The following is a 26714-nucleotide window of genomic DNA, read 5'->3' as shown; positions in this document are numbered from 1 at the left end:
ATTTGACGATTCTTCATTCAATTAATATGTTATAACTTTATCAAATGAACGCCTACATCAAAACTTATTACATGTTTTAATGATAACTTATGCGGTAGTCTAAAAATCACGCCGCAGTTTTTTTTAATTGGAGCAGAAAAAATTGACCAAAACAAGATTTTTTTTTATATCTGTTGTGGATAGATTTGAGCCATTTGATACATTTATTTATTTGACAGGTCTCAATATAGTGGTTTAACGGAGCCAGAATAGCAGCTTTTATCACATATTTCACAAACTAAAGTAAACTGGCAGTATTGCTTTGTTTAATTTGGTAAGGAGTCTGTTTCCCGATCCAAGTTTATAGTATGTTATTTGTATTGTTGAGCTTAAACATGTGGATTTATATGACAAAGCAAGCACAATTTAAGCGCCAGACAATCGACAGTGCTAAGTATACTGAAATATTGTATATATTGCATAGTTGCAAAGATTCAGAGATACTACGAAAGAATGTGTTACATCCAACCGTCAATTCGACGGGTTTTTAAATATCTGCAAACAACTATAAACACTCCCTCGTCTATCTTTTTTTAACTCATTTAAGATGAGCCAAAGCCTTATTATCCGACTCTAAGCAATTGAGACGATTTAGTGCGATCACCCAGATAGGTCTCTGTAGACCCAATTATTTCTTTACAACCTCCCGTAAATTCGAATAGATACCCGTCTATATTGGATTTTATACCTCAGGCATTTCGATAATGTAGCTGCTTTGAAGATGTATTTGGGCTTGTAACGGAAGAATTGGTTAGTTACTTAAGGACGGCACGTGCGACTGCAACGGAGGTTGCGGATAACCTTATAACGGGCGTCTCGTCGATGATGGCGAAGTGTGGAATGGTTAATTGCTGGGAGGAAAGAAATATTCAGGGAACGCATTATTATTCATGGCTAAAATTCCCTTACAACCTTCCATCGCATGTCCTGGACTACGTTGCTGTTAGCGTTATTGCATCGGAACGTACCATATGACCAGCGTTTAGGAGAGTAGAGCGTAGGTGGACTTTTAAAGAAATATAATGTGACGTTGTTCAATCGTATTCAAATAACCTCCTCCAGCGTTGTAGATCAAATCTTATATAAAATATTGTTTATTTTCTTAATCTATAATTAGGTTTGATGAAGGAGTTCATTTGAAAAGTTATAACAGATTTAGAGAATGAAGGTTGGTCAAATTGTTGTAATGTCACGAAAGAATGTGCCGATGGTATATAACCCCTTAAGCACTTAAGGGTATACATTTATGAATTTATGAATGTCACGCTAGTATAATTTCCTGTTCACGAAACAGCTTGAAAGCGTTTCAATAAACCGTACCGCAAAATTTGACACTATATCTGATAAATCATTCAAGCGTCTGATAAAAGATAAATTACGTGACGTTACAACGCAAAGTGTATCCTGTTCTGACTTTAGTTCCGCACATCCAATAAAAGAAATTGTAGGCTTTTTAGAAAAATATTTTGACGTAGGACTACGTCTTTGTCTTCGATATAGGGGTACACGTTGCAAATTCTACAAAAATGGTATGTAACGAAAAGTGGTCCAATTTTAAACGGATATAATTCAGACATCTCACGATAAATTTTCATATTTTTTTCGCATATCGCTCCAAAATACTTCTAAGAATAGATTCCAATAGATAAACCCAAGGATTTTTGATATCATGGCATTAAAAATTTAAATAATGAACAACCTAGTCAAAATATCGGCAGGCGAAGCAGATCACTGCGCTGTATGTTTTCACAGCCAGTGTAGCTGAGTTAGAAGTCCGTTACACTGCCTGTGGAGGTACGCTACCCAGTGAATGCGAATGAGCTTGTTCGTTCAAGCACTATGCTATCTTTTGTGTTGTGCTCGTTTCCAGCACACTTTTATTCGTACACAAAATAGTTTGTACATGCGAGCTCCATTTGCAAACATGGTGTCGTGGTATTAGTTTTCTCTTTCGCTCTACCCATCAGCGTTCATTCATTTTGGTTTGTGTGCTTGGGTTTAATGTTTGAGGCGAATGTGTAGGTAGGTAGATCTAATTTGTTACTAAATTGCACAACGAAAGTTTCTTATTTACGTTCGATCAATTCATTGATTGATTTCCCCATCACGTGGTTCATTTCCACTCAGCCTATAGTATTTTGATTCTACTAATAGGTACATACTACAAAGCCTATTTATGAATGAATACACTGCCACTTGAAAAACCGTTGCAAAAACGCATATTGTGCATATATAAAATTGTTTTCGATTCTTGTATATTTATAGTTTCGATATATGATTAAGACCACTGCATTCGCTATATTTGTAGGCGTACTTTAGGAAAGTTATAATAATGGGAAATATAACTAGAATGCTTGGTCTATACATGATTCACTGGTCCGGGTTTTATACCACACACAATCGAAAAGTTTTTACAAGCTAATCTTATTCTATAAAGATTTAGTTCCAGATATTAGTTCGGTCACAGTTTTCTGTCTTCTTTCTTTAGATCTTCTTAAATAAGTTTAATCGGATTCGATCACCTACTACAAATGAAATGACCTGATAACCAAGAAGGTTTGGTTCAATATGTAATATTCGATGTTGATTGGTTGTGATTAAACCATACGTAAGAAAAATGTTTGATTTATTATTACTACAAATGTACTAACAAAATAAATATTTCACATTAAGTAGTATAGTCCTACGTCTACAGCTCGTGCAATTTCATAGGGCTGCCCCTTGTAGTTTTTAATACAAAGAGAATCCGGAGTATAAATTTGAACAAAATTTCAGTTTTTCAATAAAATTAAAAAATAGGCAGTTTTCGTGACCTTGCAACGCAGAAACAATAATAACTTCTATTAGTTCAAAAAGTACTAGTGGTCAAATCAAGAAAAAAATCTTTCTAGTTTTATTGTTCTACACTCAATAACTAACAAATTCCTTCAAACAGATACAAATTTCAATAATAGTATCATGAAATAGAACTTTTCTTAGATGTTAATAATTCAGGAGCCATTTTCCGTGAAATTCAACTTGCTTTTCTATATATTTTTCAAATATTTTGTCGAAATGTCAATAGTTGGATTACATAACTTTTCAATGGTTTAAACACTACCGAATCGAGGAAAAATATTGTACTACCAAAATAAGACAAAACAAAAACCTCCTTCTGGTGTACAAGCCCGCGGAATGTGTCATGTAGCATTTAGCCGTAGACGCTTCGGATTATAACGATAACATTAAATGATTGAAAACATGAATTATCACTTTCAATTGGATCTCGAACGAAAATTATTCGGCCAAATATTGTGCTTGTGATATGCGAATTAAAATATTTTTGTGCTATTCAATTCACAACTTCATTTTGCGTTTTCACACATCAAAAGAATGCTAGTATGCCTTTTAGCAGTCAATTTAAATGTCGACAGTAGCTTCAATAAGTAACAATACAATCCGTTCCTCCCTCACAGTCTACTGCTAGAAAGGATATAGGACAAGTAGTTAGGCAAACGCTCTATGTATTATTTATTTTATGCTAAACGAAAATTGTTGAACATTGAACCACATTGCAATAACATCTTATTCAATAAATCGTTGAACTTGATTTTTCTTTCTTTCTAGACTGTAATATTGTAACTGATAAAGCAGCACGGCTCTTAAGTGCGACGTGCCGATCAGAAGCCGCATCAGAGCGGGTGAGCTGCCCGTTCATACGCCAACAACTGACACCGCGGATGAAAGTAGCAACCCAGGTCAAACATACACCGTGCACAAGTACTTCTCCGACCAATCGCACTACTTAACCCAGTGGCAACTACCTGTGTATATCTGTTTTCTATACCTGACTGCTGAAGTACATCGTTAGCTACTAGTTGTTAAAAGTTTTGTTTTTGATATTTATACAAACAAATAGTGAACGCTGAGGCGTGTTTATATAGTTTACTAAGCAAAACTGCTCTACGCTAACCATCATCACAATGTCTATGTGCGGTGCGAGAATTGCATTGAAGTCCTTCCAAAAGGCACCCCGCGTCAGGATTTGGTCAATGGCCAAGAATGCCTATTCAACTCAGGTAATTTGGAATATAGTTCGCGTTGTCCTCGTGTGAAGCAATACAAAATATCTTTGCTATATGATTCGTTAATGGATCGAATTTGTTTCTATACGAAAATGATTCAAATGTCATTGAGAGTTTTACTTGAAACAAATATTGTGGTAAGCGAAAAAGTGTAGCGAACCCCTGTACCAAATAAAATTCACACCTAGTAAGAATACAAACAGTATTTTTAATGGATATACACTGAAGAATGAATTTAGATCTCATTCTTGTGCGTGCGATTCGGTTTACACAATCAAGGTTCTCAAGTTAAGCCTTATCCCGTGCAAGCTCTAATTGTATATTAGAGTCTTTCCGGTATATGAGCCGCAAAATTACGCGCTCTACCCAAGATTTTCTAATAATTGTTATTATACAGATATTAGTTCTAATCATTATATGTAATTCCTTTAGGTCAGTTCTTTTCAATCTATATTTCTTTCCGTGTAAGTGCTTTTCAATACTGAGTGTCTTTGTTTGCCAATAAAATCTAATAGAAGATACGATCGTGAAGTGCTTGGACAGATGTTACTGATGATATCAGTGTTTTCATCAGATTTTCATATGTTACTGTGGATGTTTAGACGCAATGTGCTCGTTTCGGTAAGCATTGCGAGGATTTTCCCAGTTTGTAATTCTACCTCCTCCTCATCATCAGTATTTGCTTAGTGCGTCAATAAATTGATGACACTCTGCCAACAATTTGTCCAGTGACGATTGAGCGGCGTTCGTTATACGTGATTCATTTGAAATCTATCGCAATTTCACGATGATGTATTTTGTGTAGTATTACAACGCGAAGGGCAGGGATTAATAGCCATATACGGTTCCAACTCGTTGCTAAATGGTGCGCCTTTTTGACAAAATATATCCTTCATGTTTAAAGAATCGCAATTAAAATACTGAAATATTCACACTGAGAGTAGAGGGCGAAAATTTGGCAAGTTACACCGTCCTAGAAAACAATCACCATTGCATTCAATCCATGGATAAATCCAATTCCCTAAGAAATCTTCTGCTTTGGATCGCTGAAGCTTCTAAGCTCTCGATACTGCAATTCATTTTTGAAGTGATATGTAATGTATCCATCTGACTGATTTGGGGTCCCTGATGGTTCGTTTCCCTTCTCCTTTTCCAGTTTTTCCTGGCATTTTTCTCTTTAATTGAAATTTAGGCATTTGAGATTCCTTGTTCCACTTTACTTGTGCCTAGGTGTTATGTTTATAATCGCAGACGTTTCATCTTGTGACCAGATAGTCTCTTGGACATAGTGGGAGACCCATATCTTCAGTGGCCATGGTGTCTTCCGCGACAGACCCTTTTCTCTGTGCTGCCTCCTTCTCTTTCTTGGTGGCTGTCTTCAGCTGACTTAGGGCTTGGACTGAAGTTAGAAAAGATGAGGTAGGGAGCGGAATAGGGCTTGGAAGGAGTGGTGGAATCTGTTAGATTGGCACCATTGGCAAACTTAGCGCCGTAAAATGAGGCAGATCGACACCGATCATCCACTTACCAAGGCCTCAGACTTGTCACGTAGAGGCCTGCTAGACAGCATTTGGGTTTCATGTTGCTTGGTGTTCTTGTTCAGTAGCATCGCACCATTGAACCCAATGCGACACCAGCTAACAAATGTATCGACAAGCTCCCGCAGGTTTAAATCATAAGCGAATATCAAGCAGAAAATCATTGTTAAATAGTGTATACGGTAAAATGTGATAAATTGTGGTATCTTATCACATATGTGGAAGGAAGTAACCTGAATCGTGACTAAACATGTTTTTACTGAAGAAAAAATTTAAACGTTTTTCGTGGGATAAACAAATTATTGATCCTGGGAGAAATGCGTCAATTTTGGGCAATTCTTACGCGACATAATAATGGTTCCTTACCATACCTTACACTCGCCTAAAGCCACTATTACAATATTGGGTTGTATTGCATAGGTATGTCAGTTTCACCTGGGGACAAAGAATATATACAAAATGACGAATTAATGTTGATTTGGGTTCCTATTTAAAGATAGAGTACAAACCCATCCGATCCGTGCTGGTTGCGAATCGTGGTGAGATAGCCATCCGTGTCTTCCGGGCATGTAACGAGCTAGGTATCAAGTCTGTGGCCATATACTCCGAGCAGGACAAGATGCACATGCACCGACAAAAGGCAGACGAGTCCTACATAGTTGGAAAAGGTCTGGCGCCGGTCGAAGCTTACTTGAACATTCCAGAAATCATTAGGGTATGTAAGGAGAACGATGTAGATGCAGTGCATCCTGGGTGAGTATGATCGAAACACTGTTTATTACAAACATCTCATTGTGAATACTCTCTCCCTAAATTATAGATATGGTTTTTTATCTGAACGATCCGACTTTGCCCAAGCCGTAATCGATGCAGGCATACGATTTATCGGTCCAACCCCGAAGGTAGTTCAGCAGATGGGTGATAAAGTCGCAGCACGTCAGGCGGCAATCGCTGCTGGAGTACCAATTGTTCCGGGTACCGATGGTCCTATCACAACCAAAGAAGAAGCACTCGATTTTTGCAAAAAACATGGCCTTCCCGTCATCTTCAAGGCTGCCTACGGAGGAGGTGGACGAGGTATGAGAGTGGTAAGAAAAATGCAAGAAGTCGAAGATAACTTCCAACGTGCTAGTTCGGAAGCTAAAGCTGCATTTGGTAACGGTGCTATGTTCATTGAAAAGTTCATCGAGCGACCAAGACATATTGAAGTGCAGCTCCTTGGTGATAAGGCTGGAAATGTGGTACACTTGTACGAGAGAGACTGTTCTGTCCAGCGAAGGCATCAAAAAGTTGTTGAAATTGCCCCTGCTCCAAGATTACCGGTTGAAGTGCGAGACAAAATGACTGAATACGCGGTGAAACTTGCCAGACATGTCGGCTACGAAAATGCCGGTACAGTGGAGTTCCTCTGTGACGAAACAGGCAACTTTTACTTCATTGAAGTGAACGCACGGCTTCAAGTCGAGCATACGGTAACGGAAGAAATTACCGGCATTGATTTAGTACAGTCCCAAATTCGCGTTGCTGAAGGAATGACATTGCCTGAATTGGGTTACACTCAGGATAATATTAAAACACAAGGCTACGCCATTCAATGTCGCGTGACAACGGAAGATCCTGCCAATGATTTCCAACCAAACACAGGTCGTCTGGAAGTGTTTAGGTCTGGCGAGGGTATGGGCATTCGTTTGGACAGCGCTTCCGCTTATGCCGGTGCCATAATTTCACCATACTACGACTCTCTGCTTGTCAAAATTATCTCCCACGCCCACGATCTACAATCATCAGCTGCCAAAATGAACCGAGCTTTGCGCGAATTCCGAATTCGCGGCGTCAAAACTAATATTCCCTTTCTGCTGAACGTACTAGAAAACCAAAAGTTTCTCAACGGCGTCCTTGACACGTACTTCATCGATGAGCACCCACAATTATTCCGCTTTGCAAAGTCCCAAAATAGAGCTCAAAAACTACTTAACTACCTCGGCGAGGTTCTAGTGAATGGCCCCACTACACCACTGGCAACAAAATTGAAACCTGCAGATACACATCCTCATGTACCGCAGCTACCATTGGGTAAGTATTATATGTCTGTCGAAAGGTGTAGGAATGTGTAGTCCCCGGGTGGCAAACCAAGTAGCATTTGTCAGCTTTTTTCCTAGTACTTGCTTTTATTGTTTACAGCGTTGTTCGACAAGTCTCGCTTTCGCATTGTTTTACCTTATCTAAATTTAATTTGTGTTATTCGAACTATTTATGTTGTATTTCCCTAAAAATATTCACTTATCCTACAATGATTGCTCCTTGATGTTACTTTTTTCCTTACCTAATTTCTACGTTACCTAAAGAGAGTGTCGAACTTACTTTCACTCCATACCTTTTATCATCCTACCCATTAGAAGTTGGTTGGAGCAGCGTTTTGTTCGACGTATTGTTGGATTGGTTGGGGTGAAAATAAGTATTTTGCAATTTTTGGGCTAATTCCAATACCAATTTATACATATTCCAATAAGTAACGAAATAGTTCAAACCCATCCCAAAAGAGTCAAAATACACCTATCATCGTATGTCCTGTCCAATATTATTTTTTGTTCCATTCTCTCGTTTTTCCAAGCAATTTATTTTAAAATATTGGTCTTATTTCTCCATTGGGTTTCAAAGTTACAGTTATGTCCCCATGTATTATTGTGTTTTTGGTCAATACTAATAATTTATGTTATGCAACAACCTATGAATGTGTTTCTTCACAGATTTGTCACCAGCAGCGCTTGCTGCGGAGGCGGATGGCAGAAAAGGTACTTGAACGCTAACAAAAAAAAGATAATCAAGCTATGCAATAAAATTCACAAACAAACAATAATGGATTAATCGCAAGCTAGGTTATAATTTTTGCATAAACTTTAAGGCTATATGAAAATTGAGATTGATTTAAATTGTTTCGCACTTACTAATAATTCGATTAACTACCTCCTTATTGCGTAGTAATAATGTTTGTGAATAACTTTCGTAAACAGTAAAGCTGGTATAAACTGCGCTTAACAACCCAATTATCACGTTCCACAGTAACCGATCCTCCTCGTGGCTTCAAGGACATTCTACGAGAGCAGGGTCCGGAAGGTTTCGCCAAAGCTGTCCGCGCGCAGAAGAATCTACTTTTGATGGATACTACCTTCCGAGACGCCCACCAATCATTGCTGGCTACCCGTGTTCGATCACATGACTTATTGAAAATTTCACCGTACGTGTCGCATAAGTTCAACAACCTTTACTCCTTGGAGAACTGGGGAGGTGCGACCTTTGATGTTGCCTTACGCTTCCTACACGAATGTCCATGGGAGCGATTGGAGGCCATGCGTAAACAAATTCCCAATATTCCGTTCCAAATGCTGCTACGTGGAGCTAACGCTGTTGGTTACACCAATTATCCGGATAACGTCGTTCATAAGTTCTGCGAACTTTCGGTAAACATAAAAACTGACAAACTACAAAACCCAACGCAATATTTTATGATGAGCTTCATTCTAGGTTCAATGTGGAATGGACATCTTCCGAGTATTCGATTCTCTGAACTACCTTCCCAATCTAATCCTGGGTATGGAAGCAGCTGGTAATGCTGGAGGAGTAGTCGAAGCTGCTATTTCATATACGGGAGATGTCAGCGATCCAACCAAAACAAAGTATGATCTCAAATACTATACAAATCTTGCTGATGAGCTGGTCAAAGCTGGAACGCATGTTCTATGCATTAAAGATATGGCCGGTCTATTGAAACCACAGGCAGCTAAGTAAGTATTGACTGAATTATTGTAACCCTCTTCAGTAATTGTTTTCTTTTGCAGATTGCTCATCTCAGCTATTCGTGAACGGCATCCCGATGTTCCGATTCATATCCATACCCACGACACATCGGGAGCAGGCGTTGCATCGATGCTAGCCTGTGCCAATGCCGGTGCTGATGTTGTGGATGTGGCCGTCGACTCAATGTCTGGAATGACATCTCAACCGAGCATGGGTGCCATCGTGGCTTCCTTACAAGGTACTCCCCTCGATACCGGTTTAAACTTACCCGACATCAGCGAGTACTCAGCTTACTGGGAACAAACTCGAACTCTGTATGCTCCATTTGAATGCACAACAACAATGAAGTCCGGAAACGCCGATGTGTACTTGAATGAAATCCCTGGAGGTCAATACACCAATCTCCAGTTCCAGGCCTATTCTTTGGGCTTGGGAGACTTCTTCGAGGATGTGAAAAAAGCATATCGAGAGGCAAACTTATTACTTGGTGACATCATCAAGGTCACACCATCGTCCAAGGTAGTTGGTGATTTGGCTCAATTCATGGTGCAAAATCATTTGACTGCTGATCAAGTCAGGGAACGCGCCGAAGAACTTTCGTTCCCAAAATCAGTCATTGAATTCTTGCAGGGTGCTATCGGTACCCCACATGGTGGATTCCCAGAACCTTTCCGATCCCGTGTCTTAAAAGACATGCCGCGAATCGAAGGTCGACCTGGCGCATTTCTACCTCCATTAGACTTTGTTAAGCTTAAAAAAGAACTCGAAGAATCTCACCCGGATGTGTCGGATCGCGACGTCATGTCTGCTGCCTTATACCCTCAGGTTACAAACGATTACCTCACATTTAGAGATTCATATGGGCCCGTCGATAAACTGGACACCCGAGTATTTCTCACTGGTCCGAAAGTGGGTGAAGAATTCGAGGTCACGATCGAAAAAGGAAAGACTCTTGGATTCAAGACTCTAGCCATGGCCGAAGATCTGACAGCGAATGGTGAACGCGAAGTGTTCTTCGAACTGAATGGTCAGCTGCGTTCAGTACGAGTTCGCGACAAGGAGGCTGTGAAGGTAAGCTATTTTTTTTAATATTTCGGGCAAATATTGTTCAACGTCATGAAATTAAATGTTGCAGGAATTGCACATCCATCCCAAGGCAACGAAAGGAAACAAAGATCAAGTTGGTGCTCCGATGCCTGGTTCAGTAATCGGTAACTTTAAACAATCATTTAACGTTCAATTGTAACTAAAACTTGTTTTTAATTTACAGAAATAAAGGTAAAAGTAGGAGACCACGTTGAGAAGGGTCAACCATTGATTGTGCTATCTGCCATGAAGATGGAAATGGTTGTCCAGGCGCCACGTGCCGGTGTAGTGAAGACACTAGACATCACTGCTGGAATGAAACTAGAAGGAGAAGACCTAATTTTAACCCTGGAATAGATCGAATAACAGATAGCAGCACTAAAAATCGAGCTAAGCTAGGAAAAGACATTCAACTATTTTGTTTTGCATGAATGGTGTTCGCGTTCGTAGAAATTTTTGAGTGGGTTAAGTAAGAGTTACGTGGGGCAATGTAATCACCATAGAAACGTTGAGACATACGATAAATTTAAGACTTTCTGTTACACTGTGTCTCGTTCAAATTTTATCATAGACACTTTTTTGTTACTAGTTTTTACATTTTATACATTTTCGCTTTCAGTACTGAAATATGGAAAAATATACTAAAAGATATTCAATCGTTAGAATTTATTTCGAACTCCCAAGCTCCTATGTGCATTACAATACATAGGTGTACAATACTTCACTGTTCAAATCGACAACTAGTCTTTCTTCAAGATGTCATCTCTGATCGTTCGATTGTGTTGCGTTGCGAAGCACGGTGCTATTCGTAGATTACATACTAACAATTATCATGCTGCTTAGAGGGAGTCTAACTCATCTTGCTTGTAAGGTCAATGTTCGGGAATGAACATAATATCTTTCGAGTCCAATAAATCAATAGCATGAGAATCGCCTTTGACGATCGCGACCATCTTCGCCGGTACTTAGTATAGGATAGGAAACGTTGATGTGATGCCTGCATAAAGGAAGGCCTAGCGACGCTTCCATAAGTACCACGGAGTCGGATTGAAGGACAGGTATTCAAGAATTTCTATAAATTTATCGACAGTGAATGGAATATGATGATCCGGAAAACATTCGAATGAGCTCGAATCAGAAAGCACAGGCCCTCGCGCATCTGATTATTCAAACGTAAATTTATTCAAACAGGATTTAAAAGATAGGTCGGAAATTAGATGCGGCCTTGATGATGAAGGAGAATTATTGAACACATCAGCAGTAGAGGAAACTACTATTCCATTGAGATGTAAACTTGCTCAATGTGTGTCGAGATGAAGGACTGGACCTTTCAAAATGCCATTCTTCTTTATTGGAAGCTCCAAAAGAAAAATTTGTCCCGAAAAAAGTTGCTGTCAATGCTCAACCCTCATACATGATTCAACCGTTATCAGATAAGACCATGCGTATACTCCACGCACATTGGTGCCATGTGGATTAGTCCCTAGTTAGTCAAATAAACATTAAACAAACAAAGAAATCAGTTTTGCTAAGTCCAAACAAATGTCAGCTCGACTGGCATCACCCGGCGGATGCGTGTTCTCTTGCAATGCCATCAAATCAACGAACATTCAAAATTACATACGACACAATATGTGCGATTTGAAAAATAGTACGATGAAAACTAAACTTCGAACTAAATATTGTACAATATTCAATTCAAAATCGACTAATCATTACTTTTAAACTACTCATATATAATCTTATTCCTTATGAAGTAGTGAAATGATTTTATGTAAATCGGAACATTGGAATAGTTATTGCTAAAACTTGCACGACATTGAACGCAATAACTAATGTTGGGGAGACTTGACTAAGATTTTATGGGGAGACTTGACCAAGTGGTAATAAGCTGAAGAAAGATACAAAATTTCTGATATTTACTATGCTATGGTACCGACTGTATTTGAGTAATTAATCACGTCATAGAAAAATCCCACCTCAAACATCAATAAATAAAGTTAGCAGTAATATGGCTGATTTCGTGACATGTGAACACGCCATGGAAGCAGTACAGTTAATCCTTAAAATTAAATGCATTAAAAAAATCGAAATTTTATGTTTTGTACTGCTACCTAAAGATCTCAACAATATACAAAAAAAGGATTACAGTATGTTTTATTTCATTATTTTTTGCAATAATTTTCAAAATTCTCTAGGTCAAGTCTCCCCAGACCTTGGTCAAGTCTCAAGTCATAGCGAGACTTGACAAAAAATAACGATCACAGAAAAACTTTTATAACTTTTGAAAAAGTAAATTAAAAAATCTGCAAAAAATCATGAACACTCACAATACCTTTGCACATTATATCTCAATGACTTTGGAAGGATTGAAAACTTTTTTAGAGATTTATGCAGGTTTAACTGAAAACATGGTCAAGTCTTCCCATGTTCCCCTACGTTCAATGAAACGTGGAAAGCAGTCCTCGTTTTTGAAAACCTACTGAATACCTTATCTTTCAAAGTTAGCTTAGGTTGTCTCTTCCCATTGTTTCATAGCGGGCATGGAGAGCGCGGACCCTTTAGCTAAGGTGAGCGCTTTAGATGGTGACGTCTACGCTAGAACAATTTACCTTAACGAAATTTCCAGTATTACCCATCAGAGAACTCTCAAAAGTTAGCAAAGTGCTAATCTATTCCGACAAAAAGTTAGTGTCGGTTTCTGAAGAGACGAAGTCGAAACGCACCCATGACTAATGATTTCCATGCTAATTTACATACTATTTTCTAACACTATGAGGGATCCCAGGCTAAAATGAATCGACCACAAGTTTACCAGTTTTTTTTGAACCCGAAATGGAACCAAAAATGAGTGTTCTCGCTTGATGTCGTCAAGTTTACTTTATTTTATACAATAGTGCCCCACCCTAACGTGTCGTTTAAAATCAAATGATGCACACGTGTTGGAACTAGAGTTATGCACATGGATAGAAAATTATTCAAAATGATTGAAAATACGATTTCGTAACATTAAACGTCTTGAACCAATCAACGGAGAAGAACTACAAAAATGTTGACCGTATAAGATGTGGTATAGTTGCACCTCAGTAGATTGAAAATGTAAGATTTGGCAGAATTTCTATTACACACGAAATTGGTACTAATAAAGCAATGTTTTAGGAGCTATCAGAATTGCTGAAAACAATAGTCCTGGAGACAACAAAAAATCAACTCGAACCAAACATACTTGCATTTTTTTTATCTTTAAAAACGTGACAACATTTTATCATTTCGAGCATCTTGATAACATCAATCGGTGAAATGCATTACAAATCATCGATATATAAGTGATTGTATAAAAACTTGCTCAAATCAGTTGCGCCAGTTTTCAGTTGTTTGTTACTAAATATAGTGCATATCAGGCACCTCCCGAAACTAGGAATGATAACAAAATATTTATTCGCTTTGCTATCGCTGCTTTCAGTAGCACACGCAGCAACTGTAAGTAATTAAAATGCCGTATATCCAGAACACTGTAGAATACAATTCACACTAAGTTTTAACAAAAGCATGATGTGGTACCGATTCCTAGAAAAAACTTGCCAAACAATCAACTCCTGAGTAAAATTGTGCATGGCCAAGACGCAGCCCAGGGTCAATTCCCGTGGCAAGTTTCAATTCGTGCCACGATTGGACGCTCCATCACCGTATGCGGAGGTTCCTTGATTGCGCCACAATGGATTCTTACAGCCGCCCATTGCGCAAAGGACTACACTGGATTTCAGATTGGATTTGGTTCGGTTTATCTGAATGTGCCCCGTCTAACTATGTCAACTGTGACCAAAATTGTTCATCCCGACTTTGATCCAATTAGATTGAACAACGACGTTGCCGTCATAAAACTCCCCTCACCTGTATTGTTTAGCAATGATATAGCACCAGTGAAATTACCACCTATATCTTACGCAACGAAAACATTCCAGAACGCTTTGGGGGTGGTGTCCGGTTATGGAAGGACATCTGATGGTAAGTTTCTTTTTGAAACCCAAGAAAATACATTAATAACAAAACATTTCATTCGCAGCCAGCCAGTCCATATCGAACGTGCTAAAATACGAAAACATGCGAATAATTTCTAACGCAGACTGTGCCACAGTCTATGGTACATCGGTGATCAAAAACTCAACAATGTGTGCGATCGGCTGGGAGCGCACGAACCAAAATGTTTGCTAAGGCGATTCCGGTGGTCCACTGGTTTTGAAGGAGAACGGGACATATGTACAGATCGGAATTGTGTCATTTGTCTCGAACCGAGGTTGCAGCACTGGTGATCCATCAGGCTATATACGAACGGCTTCCTATATACACTGGATATCACAACAAACGGGAGTGCAACTTAGAATATCATCCTGATTCTTCCACATTTGAGAAATATCTTACACGTAAGCACAAAACGACGCATCTTGGAATAAATTATTTTGTATAGTATACATCAATTGTAATTGCATTCCATTTTGTCACTAGCCGATTACACTTTGTAACTTTTATTTTTACAACAACAGTCGATTTCAAAACAAGTTTACATAAGAAAGGCTCAATTGCACCACTAGGTGGATTCAAACAGGTTTTTTGTTTTTAATTTAAAGTCTTCACAGTTGAAATACTCGTGTGTTGAAACTCCAACATGTTCGCTTTTTATTCTTTATCCACTTTACAACACTCAATTTTGCGCCCCATTGCTGTGTACATTATTCTAGTGTGTACCTGTGGGGGTGGGCGTAGCGTAGTTGGTAAATCGATTGCCTTGTACGCAGCGCACCTGGGTTCGAGTCCCGACTCCGCACATAGGGTTAGAAATTTCTCATAAGAGATTGTTCTAACCCGAAAAGGCGAATGACCTTAAGGTTAAAACCTCTATAATAAATAAAAAAATAGTGTGTACCTGAAAGTGACACACTTATTGTATGATTCATCCTCACAAAGTTTATAAATCAAGATCTCGGCCCCACGCCTTTTCCTAATGTAAGCGCCCTTGGCGGGGGCCAATCTGACCTATCGCACGCTACCAATCTAGATATTTGAAGTGCTAATTAAAATGAGTATTGTTTAATAGTTGAATCATAATGATTAAAATTTATAAGTAGTATTTCCAATATAGTGAGTATTAAATGAATAGTTTGAAAATTGTTCCAAAGAGTTCTAGAATGGTATTATTTGTTCTATTTTCGGCAGATTTAAGACTAAGAGAAACGAAATCAAATGAAATTGAAAGACGGATAGGTATTCTAGAGTGAATCAGTTATAAACTTAGAACGGAAAACTAGGACTAGCCAGGCTAATATGGACATGATCGAAAGGAAATGTGAAGAATCCTTTGCCTTCTGCTAAGTAGGAGTTGGGCGCTGCACCCAAGTCTACCGCATGGTCATTGATAAAACATAACTCATCATCATGTTTTACCGCCGACGCCGATTCTTCTCTCGGGCGTTAATTTGTATGCGCCTCCTCGTGTTCTTCGTAACCCCACTCTGTTGTGGATCCCTAGACACCGTACTTCATATGGACAAAATAATCCACTGGAAAGATGTTGCCGCAGGTTTAATGAAGCTTCTTCAGTGTATGATTTTAACGTTTCCAAGCATAGATATAAGTTATTTAATAAAAAATATATAGTTTTAAAATGTGTCTGTACGGTGTATACCGAAGATAAGAAATAAATAAATAAATAAAAAAAATTATAAGGAGGAATCCCCTTTCCAGCCCAAAAGTCAGTATTTCCCGACACGGCGACATGTTGTTGTTGTAACAAGCTGAAAATATTTGATAACCTATTTTTTGAAATATCTACAGGTGAATTGAAGTGTACTCGTTATCATCATGTAATTAGGAAAAGTGATATAACGAACTGCTTCTTTTACTTTCAGAATTATGTTATCTTTGAGACAACTTCTTTTTCGTTGCTACTTGCGAGTGCTAGTGAATTGACTTTACGCTGAAAAGCAACGCAAAACTTGCGGTTGTTGGTTACCTGTGCTGTGAATTAATTTAACGATTAAATGATCATTTACTTCGAACAGTTTCGAACATTTAACCTTTTAATATAAGGGAGGGGGTTTCGCAATTACAAAATTTCTGCGAAAAAGTAGCGGTGTTAGATTCTGTTGTAATTATGTATACAATATACGACCACGATAATCAAATTGACTATTTCAATGATCACCAATAATATAGGTACAAAAATTCTCAAAAAGCCCTCTGTACCTCAATATATTTGACAATTTATTAACATTCCTATGTGTAGTCAACGTTCCTCGGCTAGGAACCATTCATAAACAAAGTAGATTCAAGAGGAAGTCGAAAAAGCCTATGAAAGGATGAATATTCATAAAGTTTTCAAAGCATTATACGATTTTTTTCTTTGGTCAAATTCCACGGTCGGTTCTCATGGTAAAGAAGGACAAGTCTGTCTGCCGTAAGACATGTTGGTAGACTTGAGCGATTCGTAGTAACACTGCCTAAGCTCGATTCCTGTTGGCAGATGGCAAAAGATTAGTCCGTAAGATTTTAAGCCTGTTTCTAATGACCCTGCCACTTCTAGTTTTCGGATCTGAATAATTCACATACTTGCTCTCACTTGAGTACTATGGCACTAAATTTTCATAACTTTCCCTACTTCGTAATCTCTAGCTAGTTGAATGTCGTTAACCCTTAAAGGCGCAAATCGATTTTTATAAAAATTTATTAAAATTGTCTCAAAGCTTCAAAACGTTACTGCGATAATTTTTAGACGATTTTCGCAATGTTGTTTTAAAACAACATTGCGCATTTAAGGGTTAAAAAGTAACAAGCAAATTACATCATATTGCAAGTGAACCGCAATTATGGTGTTTGCCTAAATTCATATATGGGACCATAAAAAAAATATGTCATATTGTGACATATGAGGGAAGAAAGCCACGTAACATGTTTTTACTTAAGAAATATTGCCCTTGAAGAATTTGTTACTGAATTTGGGAAGGGGTTAAATAAATTTGTGACAATTTGTTACATGGGGGGAGAGGAAATCAATTTTGGTCAATTTTTGCATTACGTAAATTATGAATGGTCTCTACGTGCGGCCGAAAATAAAATGTAACGATGTAACAGTCGTTTAACCCTCAAAAAGGTAAGCTGAATCGCCACAAGACCCAGTGAAATTAAAACCCTTGTTGTCGTTTTATCTGTGAAAAGATTGAAGCCCCGAAGACACTCCATGGTTTTTTTAGCATTACAAATTCAATAAAAGTCGAGCATTATTACCCGCCAGGCCGCTAAGAATCCTTGCCTTTTTGAAGGTTGAAAACTTTTAGTATAAAAATCAGCAAAAAATATACAAGGTTCATACAAAGTAGTTTTATTTAACTGCCTGCCTAAACTTGAATGTGACGATATACGGATTTCCTTACAAACGATTTTTTATTCTCAATCGGTTTTTAGACAGGATGTTCATCTATGCCAACTTTTTCGGATGAGAATTTTTTAAGCAATTCTTATGCTGCAGAATTCTAGTATGATTTTCATGCTCGGAGTTTATATCCGATTGCTTTAGCAAATATTATGCTATATCCTCTCTAAACTAAGGAAGAAAAAATCGCCTTTGGGATTAAGATTGGTGTTTACCCAATTTTTCCTCCGTAGGGAGTAATATAGCTCAGTGCTTTCACATTGACCTGCTAAGCTAAGACAAGTTTCAGCTTCGCTGTGTCTCATCGGCTCAACAAAGCTTCCAGTCTAAAGGGACATCACGTTTGACCAGCCGTTTGATTGGAAACATAAATAGTGTTTCCGTTGTAGGATTTAGTGTCAAGGCGGCGCGAATCTATCCCGACAACAAGTTAGTGTCGGTTTCTGATGAGACGAAGTTGAAACGCACTCATGACTTTACATTTAAATATATTTAAAGCGGGTTTCCGAAGCATATTCTGCAATCGCGATTTTTGTTTTCGATAGTTTATATGAAAATGCACATGATGTTGACTCATATTCCTCTCAATTTCATGTATAAACAATATTCAAGGATTTTATTTAAATTGTTGTGCTTTTTTAAACATGCACATAGTTAGGCATAATCCACGTAAAATTAGGAACAATGCTGATCTTGTGCGCATAGTTGGGTTCAAAATAACGAGCCAGTTTTTTATATTTTTTGTAGTCAATGAATATTATTCAACCATAGGGTCTGATGATTAAACTATATAGTTGAATCATATTTTGGTTGTTTTCATGTAGCTTTCAAATGGTTTACAATATCGCCTTGATGTCAAAGGGAAAGTTACAGGAAATTTTATGCAGCTTTTGAAAAACCTATTTCCGTTGAAGGAGAAACGCGAATAACTTATGAAAAGATTGTAATACAACAAAATAATTGTGTTGTTAAAAAAAATTTAAAATAATATAAAATAAATTTCAATAAATTTCAGTGTATATGTTTTCGTACAGAAGCAGGGATACACAAATTAATCTGTGTTTCACAGTTTTTCAATGTTATGCACAGATTTCCAAAGTTTTCTGTTTTATTGCATAGATTTGCACAGTTTTCTGTTATAACACACAACCTAGCACAGATTTCTTAATAAACTAAACTAAACTAAAAAAAAGGTCGCCACTTCTTGTTTTGATACAAATTTGTACGTTTCAAGATATATAATATGACCTGGCATCCTTGTAAAGAAGAATTCATTCAATGTAACTCGTTCTCAGATAGCTTGCTGTTTAAAATACAGTAAATGAAAAAAATAGAAATGAATGCACGTAGAAACGTCTACGCCCTTTTAAAAAATTGTTCTTGAGTGAAAATAATCATATTGACTGTGGAAAATGTTTAGTCTTCCATGCCGGTGAAACGTGTAGAGTTTCGTCGGAGTCTAAGATGGTCGGTCACGATTTCAAAGATTTTCGGACGCATCTTCACCGAATTCCTCAGATACGTGAGCAGATATTGAAGAAGTCGGCGAAATGTCGATGAAATGTGTATCTGTTAAGTTCAAAAATTGCCACCTGGTGAATTAAAAGGGAATCTTTCCCTTCACTTTCTGCTTAGGTTTAGACGGTTTTTACATATGCGTTTGTTATTTTCTTCAAGTTTTTGTTTTGCGATTTACATCTTTGCAGATGACTTGTTCTGCTCTTTGGCTCTCTATCTTTGGCCTGATTTGCATTTGTTGGCATTTGTTCTTTTTTAGGTTTGCTTGATGGTTTCTCAAGGAAGAATTACAAACATTTACGATCAATGGTACCTAATATTTATTATAGTTTCATTTGAATTCACTGCTAGCGCATAAGTTAATAGTATATATGATAATTTATATATTTTGTTAATAATTACCTTCGATAAGATCTATTTTACTGCTTAGCTTTTTTCATGTCGCTTTCGCCAGAATCACCCTCTTTCGCCTTTCGTTTATGAATTATGTTCTGAATTTGCTGCCACTCACGATCCAATTCAGCCTTCTCGTTTTTCTCCGTTTTATGCTTGCGAGTTTTACGTCCATCTTGCATTTTCACACCATACTGGAAAGCAGCTTTAGGTAGAGCTTCTTTACTGCTCATGTAGTCTGAAATGTCGCGCAAAAATTATTTCTACTTTCCTTACGAAAAACTAGATTCGAGCCTTACCCGAGTATTCCTCTTGGGTGTCGAAATCCCACCGACCAATGGGACCTTTCTTATTACCGAGATCCATTTTAGTGTAGTCCACCTCATCATCGGAATCATCGATAGCGTCATTCATCTCTTGTAATCCAGGATAACATTCAGCGTATCCTTCCGGCTCCGCCGTTAGCTTTGTTATCAGCTGAGCAGATAGCTTTGGTGGAGCAGGAACTAAAATTGAAAAACAATCTCGCACATTATATACTAACCGTGACAAATCTGCAATTACTTACTATGAATGGCCCCAGCTTCGCGTTCTTCTTGTTCACTTGGCTTATCGAAATATCGATGTTTCTCTTGGCCATCATCGACTTTCGATGAAGAAGCTCCTTGATCAAAGCGACGTGTTGGCTTATACTCTCCAATGTCACCATAGATAGAATCATCCATGTTTTTGTCATCCGGCAGCTTGAACAACGGTTTGTCCTTGTCCTGAATAACGGTACAAAGTAACGAAATCCATTGCGGCAAGTAATCAATTAATTAAAATACATACCCTACGCTTGTTTTTCTTTCCTCGTCCACCCTGACGAAGATAAGACAAAATCTGAGCCAGTTTGTTGATGACTATATCGTTAGTCGTGAGAGTTTGAGTATCACCAGCCACCAACGGTACTTCTGCCTTCGATCGAATCACTGTCGTAGGAATGTCCGTTTCCGCATTCTCGTCCTCCAATTCGATGTGATAGGCCATACGGCCCGGGGCAAACATTTCGTTGCGTTCGACGTGTCGCGAGCTACGTACGAAAAGATTGATAGTTACACAATGCAATACTTTATGAAATATGGTTTTAAAACACTTTACTATTAACACCTAAACGCTCGGGTTGAGATTTCAACACATTTTTTTTTTCAAAAATTCATAACTCTTGATAGAGGTTGACTCTATCAATTCAGATGCTTGATGGATGGAGAACCGGATATTCCTCTAGTTTGCACGGCTGGTCCAACAATACCGGAGTTATTCCGGATTGCGTTGGGGTGTCTTTTTTGCCAATTGGGTTTTATTTTAATAATGACATGGAAATTTTCTATGGGATAACGCTTAAACTATTTTAAAACTTGTAAAGTTTACTAAAACACATCATACTAAAGTAATTTGAGGTTTGTCCTATCTTCCCCGAGGGTCCTGGAACCGGTTACAAGAGGCCAATAATGAATGCTCTTTGGATCCATTGAAAGAATGACTCCAAGAATGACAAAGTCAGTGTAAGTGGCAGAAACCTGTGTGTGAGAACCAAATCGAACCATTTTAACCATTTTCAAACTACGAGGGCACTTGACCGGTTCACCGGTGAATCCGGATTTTGATCCCAGACAGTCACTTTCATCAAATTGCAAATTATTCATGATACGTCACATTATCAAAAACATCTACTGAGCTATACAATACAGTTGAAGGCTATGAAAACAAGTATTTAGACCATTTGGCAACGATGGTGAGTTCCGGTGATTCCGTAATATGATTCCAAAGGGTCACTTTTATCAAATCGTAAACCTTCATCATGCGACGTATCAAAAAACATCTACTGAGCTTCACAAGATGGTTGAAAGCAATGAAAATAAGTTTGGAGGCCGATTGGCCACGTTAGTCAGCTCCGGTGATTCCGGAATATGGTTCCAAAGGGTCACTTTTATCAAATCGTAGAATCAATGGAAACTGAGTCCAATGCCCAAGCCACTCGTCTCAACCTAATTGTCGAGACAAAAGAGATTATAACTACTAAAGGTCGGATGTCGCTGCTAACACTGAAAATTTAGCATCTCGCTCTCGCATATGCTAGGCCCATTTGTTAGACACCTATTGCCCCGGGTACACACATGTCAAAGTAATGGGATACAACATGCTAGAGCGAGACCCCACGTTTCAGTTCCTGAATACATGGAGACAGTAGCGCTTTGCTCTCTCTAGTAGTTATAATCTCTTTTGTCGAGACTTCATAGGATCATTTTCTCCAACAATTGTAATTGCATTCGGACGATACGAGTTATGGTCGGAAGCTGTTTCCCGGTTTTGGGATGGCGATAACTTTCACTTGGAAACAAGTCACTCATCTTATCCTGGAAAAGTTGGACATCGAATAGGCTTCTTCTCGCGTGAGTGCGTGAGAATTACAACGCCTGATTCATTGTTAATATTACCCTATCTGTTAATTCTACATCTACTAACCGCACACCAATATCCAAAAAAACGCATAGTTATCGGACTGAACGCCCAGTTGACAACTTTCGTTTCATTATGTATCAACTTAGTGTTTTGCCGACAGAAACAAAAAATTCCCATCGACATAGAGAGAAAATAGCATGCAACTTTCATGCTAGGTGCATAGCGATAGGGAGATATCGAGATAGAAAAAATATCGAGCTGCAGAGACCATTCATAAATTACGTAACCCAAAAATCGCCCAAAATTGACTCCCTCCTCTCTCCCCCATGTAACAAATTGTCACAAAATTCTCTATCCCCCCTCCCCTATTATGTTACGAATTATTCAAAAAAATTCTTCAAAAAAATGTTTTTCTTCAGTAAAAACATGTTTCATAGCGTTCTAGCTTACTCTCCTCCCCCATCCCGAAAAAACGAAAAGCCCATAATGCCCCTATGATCATGGACCAAATGCACCCCCACTGCATGGTGTTTTGATAGTGCTTGGAATGGGTTCAACCTATGAAAACACCATCACCATGGTCCGGAAGATCCAATTTAAAACCCATATTCTGGTGTATTTATGGGTTTTTGTGACCATTTCATGGTGTTTTGATGGTTGTAATATTTAGCGCGGACCATGTTCATGGTATTTTTTTTGGGGTTGTATGGTGTTTGAACCCATGAAAATTTGTTCGGGATATGTCGTAACATGTAACAATTTGTCGGACCCCCGCCCACCCCTAAAAGAGTTATATAATTTATGAATAATCCCTAGCAGTGATGATCTATTACAGAACCTTTCCAGCTGAGCATGCAACATTTCCTTCAGACGTAAAAGTCTTAACCTTCCTGTCGCGCTAATGCGCTGCTCTGAAAATCTAGCGAAATCGTCTTAGGACACCAGCAGCTGCTCGTTCAGTGGGCCATAAGCGCGAATTCCGGTGGGTTAAAGCAGCTTGACCGAAAAGGACAATGTCGAGTTACAAAGGAAGGATTGGACTACAGCAGTATCTTAATGATATGTCACATGCTGACTTTGATTCTGATCATCATTCAGAAGCTATCTTCCTTTTTCAAAAGGCAATTAACATAATATAAACTAATACTTCGTGAAGACCGAGTACAGGTTTGCCCTCTTTCGCTCACTTCACCCATGTGGTACACATATAAGCAATACTACACTCCTTTAGTTATCAAATCTACAGCAAAATCTAGTCAAGATATAATGCTACACCTTCTGTAGCTGAAGTCACCGAAATAAACGAAGTCTGATTATAGCGTGTGCGTAAGAAGAATTGATTGCACAATCGCTGTGAATTTTATGAATTAAATCACAGTCATTGGGAATTTCAATAGATTAGTATAATTTCTTCGGCAGGAAATCACTTACTTATCATTAGATTTCATTTGATTAGTTGGCTTTATTAGATAAGATAATAAGAAATATTATGTCATGGTTTCAAGCTTTAAAATGTTTAACTCCGCTTTACAGGGTGTAGTCGAGATAAACAGACACGAATAACCTTATCTTATTGTCGATACAATCATTGCGTTTGAAGTATAACTTCTTAAAGTTTTTTTGTGTTGCAAATAAAAGAATAAATTAGCTCAAAGGTACTTTCATCATTTCCCTGATCCAAGGGAAAGAGAGAAGGTGTTAAAAAACGGCAGTTAATTCAAACTTTTAAGCAGAGCTCCGAATTTTCGACAGGTTTATTTGAGTTGAAGAAGGAACAAATCTCAAATCATGCCCTACTATGTTCAAACGGTAGTTGTTAGTTGCATCATTCATTCAAACAGCCACATCATTCATTTTCCATTAATTTTCAATTTCATTGCCCCTGTTCTCTACAGGGATGCTGACCAGGTTTTTCAAACAAAACTATCCTGAACATACTTAACACTGTTCATGTACGCTGGAAAATGCTATACATGTCAACATTTAACATAAACTGGCCGCTACAGAGCAGAAGACTTTTGCTGGTGAATGAAAAAGCATCAATTTGAAATGAAAGCATTCGGTTTTGTCATGAAAATCCCGCCAACTTGAAAGTAAAGACTTGGGGGAGGCGTTGAATTTGAATCTTGATTGCGGTAGATTTAACTGAACCTTGGCATGTGAAAATGAAATTTTGCATCACTGGTCTCAAGTAATTCGAATCGCATACTAGAAAGCGTAAAGCTTTTCACCACTCTAGGTTCGAAACTTTAGTATGTCACTAATCTAAATACATCAGCTCATTTCTTTCCAATGAAAACAAAACGCCAGGCAACCCAAACGTTCAAGTTTTTCGATTTGAGTTCGGTATGCGCTCACTAGCTTGGACTGCGAATTGTCTGAGTTAAGGGCCTTGATCGCAACTTGATTATCGAAGCAAAAGTCTATAACTCTGCTTAACAAACCCCTTCGAAGGATCAATTGTACCAAACACTATCTCGCGAAATATTCTGCTTGAAATACAGTGTTGTATCTACCTAGCGGGTGAGACTGTTTCAATCCAATTTGAAAGTGCTTGTTGTTGTTCCACATAGCCATAAAACACTCCTCTCAGGAGAGAATCTTCATGTCCTGTATCCTGTCCTGTAAGGGGCCAAGCATAAAAGACCTACCATGTTTTGGGGTGGGGAGGGTATGTCGATTTCGTGAGAAAGTGTAACGAGGGTGAGGGTAGGATTAGTATTAGGTTTAAAAAAATGACGGACATCAAAATTCATTTATTCCAGAAAACAGTTAAATGTTTCCCCATAGGGGAATTATGTTTAAAACCGACACTTTTTCTGCGTTACCACAAAACCAATAAAATTATAATTTATTCTTCTTCAGAAAATTCTTAACAAGGCTTAATTTTGCCAGTGCTTCAAAAAATTAATTTCATTAAAAATTATTGATTGTAAAACTTGGAAAACAAAGTGGCTTCTTCTAGACACTGCGGGTAAAACCGACACCCCATAGGGGTAAGATCGACGCCCTCTTTAATTTATTTTCTCTCCACTTTATTAAAATCTTTATCTTTATTAAAAATGTGATATATGCGTGATTAATAAAGTGTCAGTATGTGTGATGCAAATATGTGCTTTTGTAGATTCTTTATGTAGTGACGGGAAGAGAGTTCGAAAGCGTAGTATTATAAACATTGAGTACTTTAAGCTATAGGATTATTTCTTGGTATGGATATTTCCAAATGATCCTTACGCATATCATTGCAACCTTCATTGTCATTTTATTTCGTAAGAGAAAATTTGCAAGTGTTCTACATTCTGCTAATAGGATTCATTCATGAGTGACACACACTTCTTAGTAAAACTACCTTGTTCAAACTTTGATTTGTCGAGACTCTGATGATCAACGATCTACCGGGGTATACAGAAGATCATTGTCTCATTGTGATAAAGTTTATACATGACAATCCAGGAGTACACTAGAAATTTGGTTTGGTGAGCTTTTTGCAGAAATAGCAAAAGCTTCGATAGAATCAGATGCAAAAATTCAAAATTTTTTATTTTTAATGAGACTTACAAGAAATAAACACAATAAAAGTATTTCTGTGTATCACTACTATTGCTATAGTGTGCCAATAGTGTAATTGAAGTGTCACAAAAGATCCCAGCCTTTTTTAATGAATCGTAAATAATCACAACCATGTTAACAGCGTGTCGGTTTTACTCCAACAGCGAACATTTTTTCTTAAAAAAAACAATAAACAATTTTAATACCTCAAACTCATCTTCAATACACCCAGTCGATCATAAGAAAGACCGATATTATAAGTTCAGAAAAATGGCGATTTGAAAAACTTTTGTTCGGTTAAAACCTTAAAATCTACCAACAAAATCTTACATCCAGACGAGTATAAACACTGCAGTCGCATGTTTTGTTTGTTTTTATGGCATTCGACGTAATCCAATTTGTCTTCAAATGCTCTACATAATCATACTAACAATAAAGTATTATTATGAAATGAACAAAAAATTTATTTCTAGGGAAAGTTGTGGGGTGTTGGTTTTACCCATAATTCCCCTACACCAGGACAATGTTGATATTGATACTAAATGCATTCAAGTCAATTTCATGCGGTTATGAGGTAAGCAAGCTCATCGATTGTCAAGCTTACAAAAAATTGCATGGATTTTTTGACACGATTTTTTTTCTTTCTCTAGAAAAATATTACTGTAGACATACAAAAAGGCTCATCTTCCTATTTAGTTACATTGGTGTGATAGTGGAATTCGATCTCCTAGTCGTGGTAATTTGAATATAATCCCAAGAAAGCAGTCTATGCAAAGCTTGACATAAATCGGTTAAGTAGTTTTTGAATGCCAGTTAACACCGCAAATCGTGTTTTCCAGAGACGTTCTACAAAAAGCTATGTCACCG

General features: G+C 37.9%; 2 protein-coding genes and 1 pseudogene across 5 annotated transcripts in view; 2 read left to right on the top strand and 1 right to left on the bottom strand.

The window, feature by feature from the left end:
* LOC131694328 (pyruvate carboxylase, mitochondrial) overlaps positions 1–11178 on the top strand; it is a 38069-nt gene extending 26891 nt beyond the window's left edge. For 3 of the 4 annotated variants that reach the window (XM_058982976.1, XM_058982977.1, XM_058982978.1), the window contains 9 exons: positions 3646–4097; positions 6138–6394; positions 6462–7714; positions 8389–8433; positions 8702–9099; positions 9164–9423; positions 9478–10507; positions 10572–10647; positions 10707–11178. In XM_058982976.1, the coding sequence (XP_058838959.1) occupies positions 4002–4097; positions 6138–6394; positions 6462–7714; positions 8389–8433; positions 8702–9099; positions 9164–9423; positions 9478–10507; positions 10572–10647; positions 10707–10879 (3588 nt within the window). In that variant the 5' untranslated portion in view covers positions 3646–4001 and the 3' untranslated portion in view covers positions 10880–11178. The remainder of the gene's footprint in view (positions 1–3645; positions 4098–6137; positions 6395–6461; positions 7715–8388; positions 8434–8701; positions 9100–9163; positions 9424–9477; positions 10508–10571; positions 10648–10706) is intronic. The other variant, XM_058982979.1, reaches the window with a different exon arrangement.
* A 2683-nt stretch (positions 11179–13861) lies between these two features.
* Positions 13862–15017, top strand: LOC131692365 (collagenase-like; annotated as a pseudogene).
* A 4752-nt stretch (positions 15018–19769) lies between these two features.
* Positions 19770–26714, bottom strand: part of LOC131689311 (protein Red) — a 35877-nt gene continuing 28932 nt past the window's right edge. Inside the window, 4 exon segments of the mRNA XM_058974308.1 lie at positions 19770–20094; positions 20156–20362; positions 20425–20623; positions 20688–20928. Of these exon segments, the coding sequence (XP_058830291.1) occupies positions 19883–20094; positions 20156–20362; positions 20425–20623; positions 20688–20928 (859 nt within the window). The 3' untranslated portion in view covers positions 19770–19882.

This window comes from Topomyia yanbarensis, chromosome 3, assembly GCF_030247195.1.
Source record: "Topomyia yanbarensis strain Yona2022 chromosome 3, ASM3024719v1, whole genome shotgun sequence".
In the NCBI taxonomy this organism is placed as follows: domain Eukaryota; kingdom Metazoa; phylum Arthropoda; class Insecta; order Diptera; family Culicidae; genus Topomyia; species Topomyia yanbarensis.
This window is presented reverse-complemented; position numbering and strand designations above follow the sequence as displayed.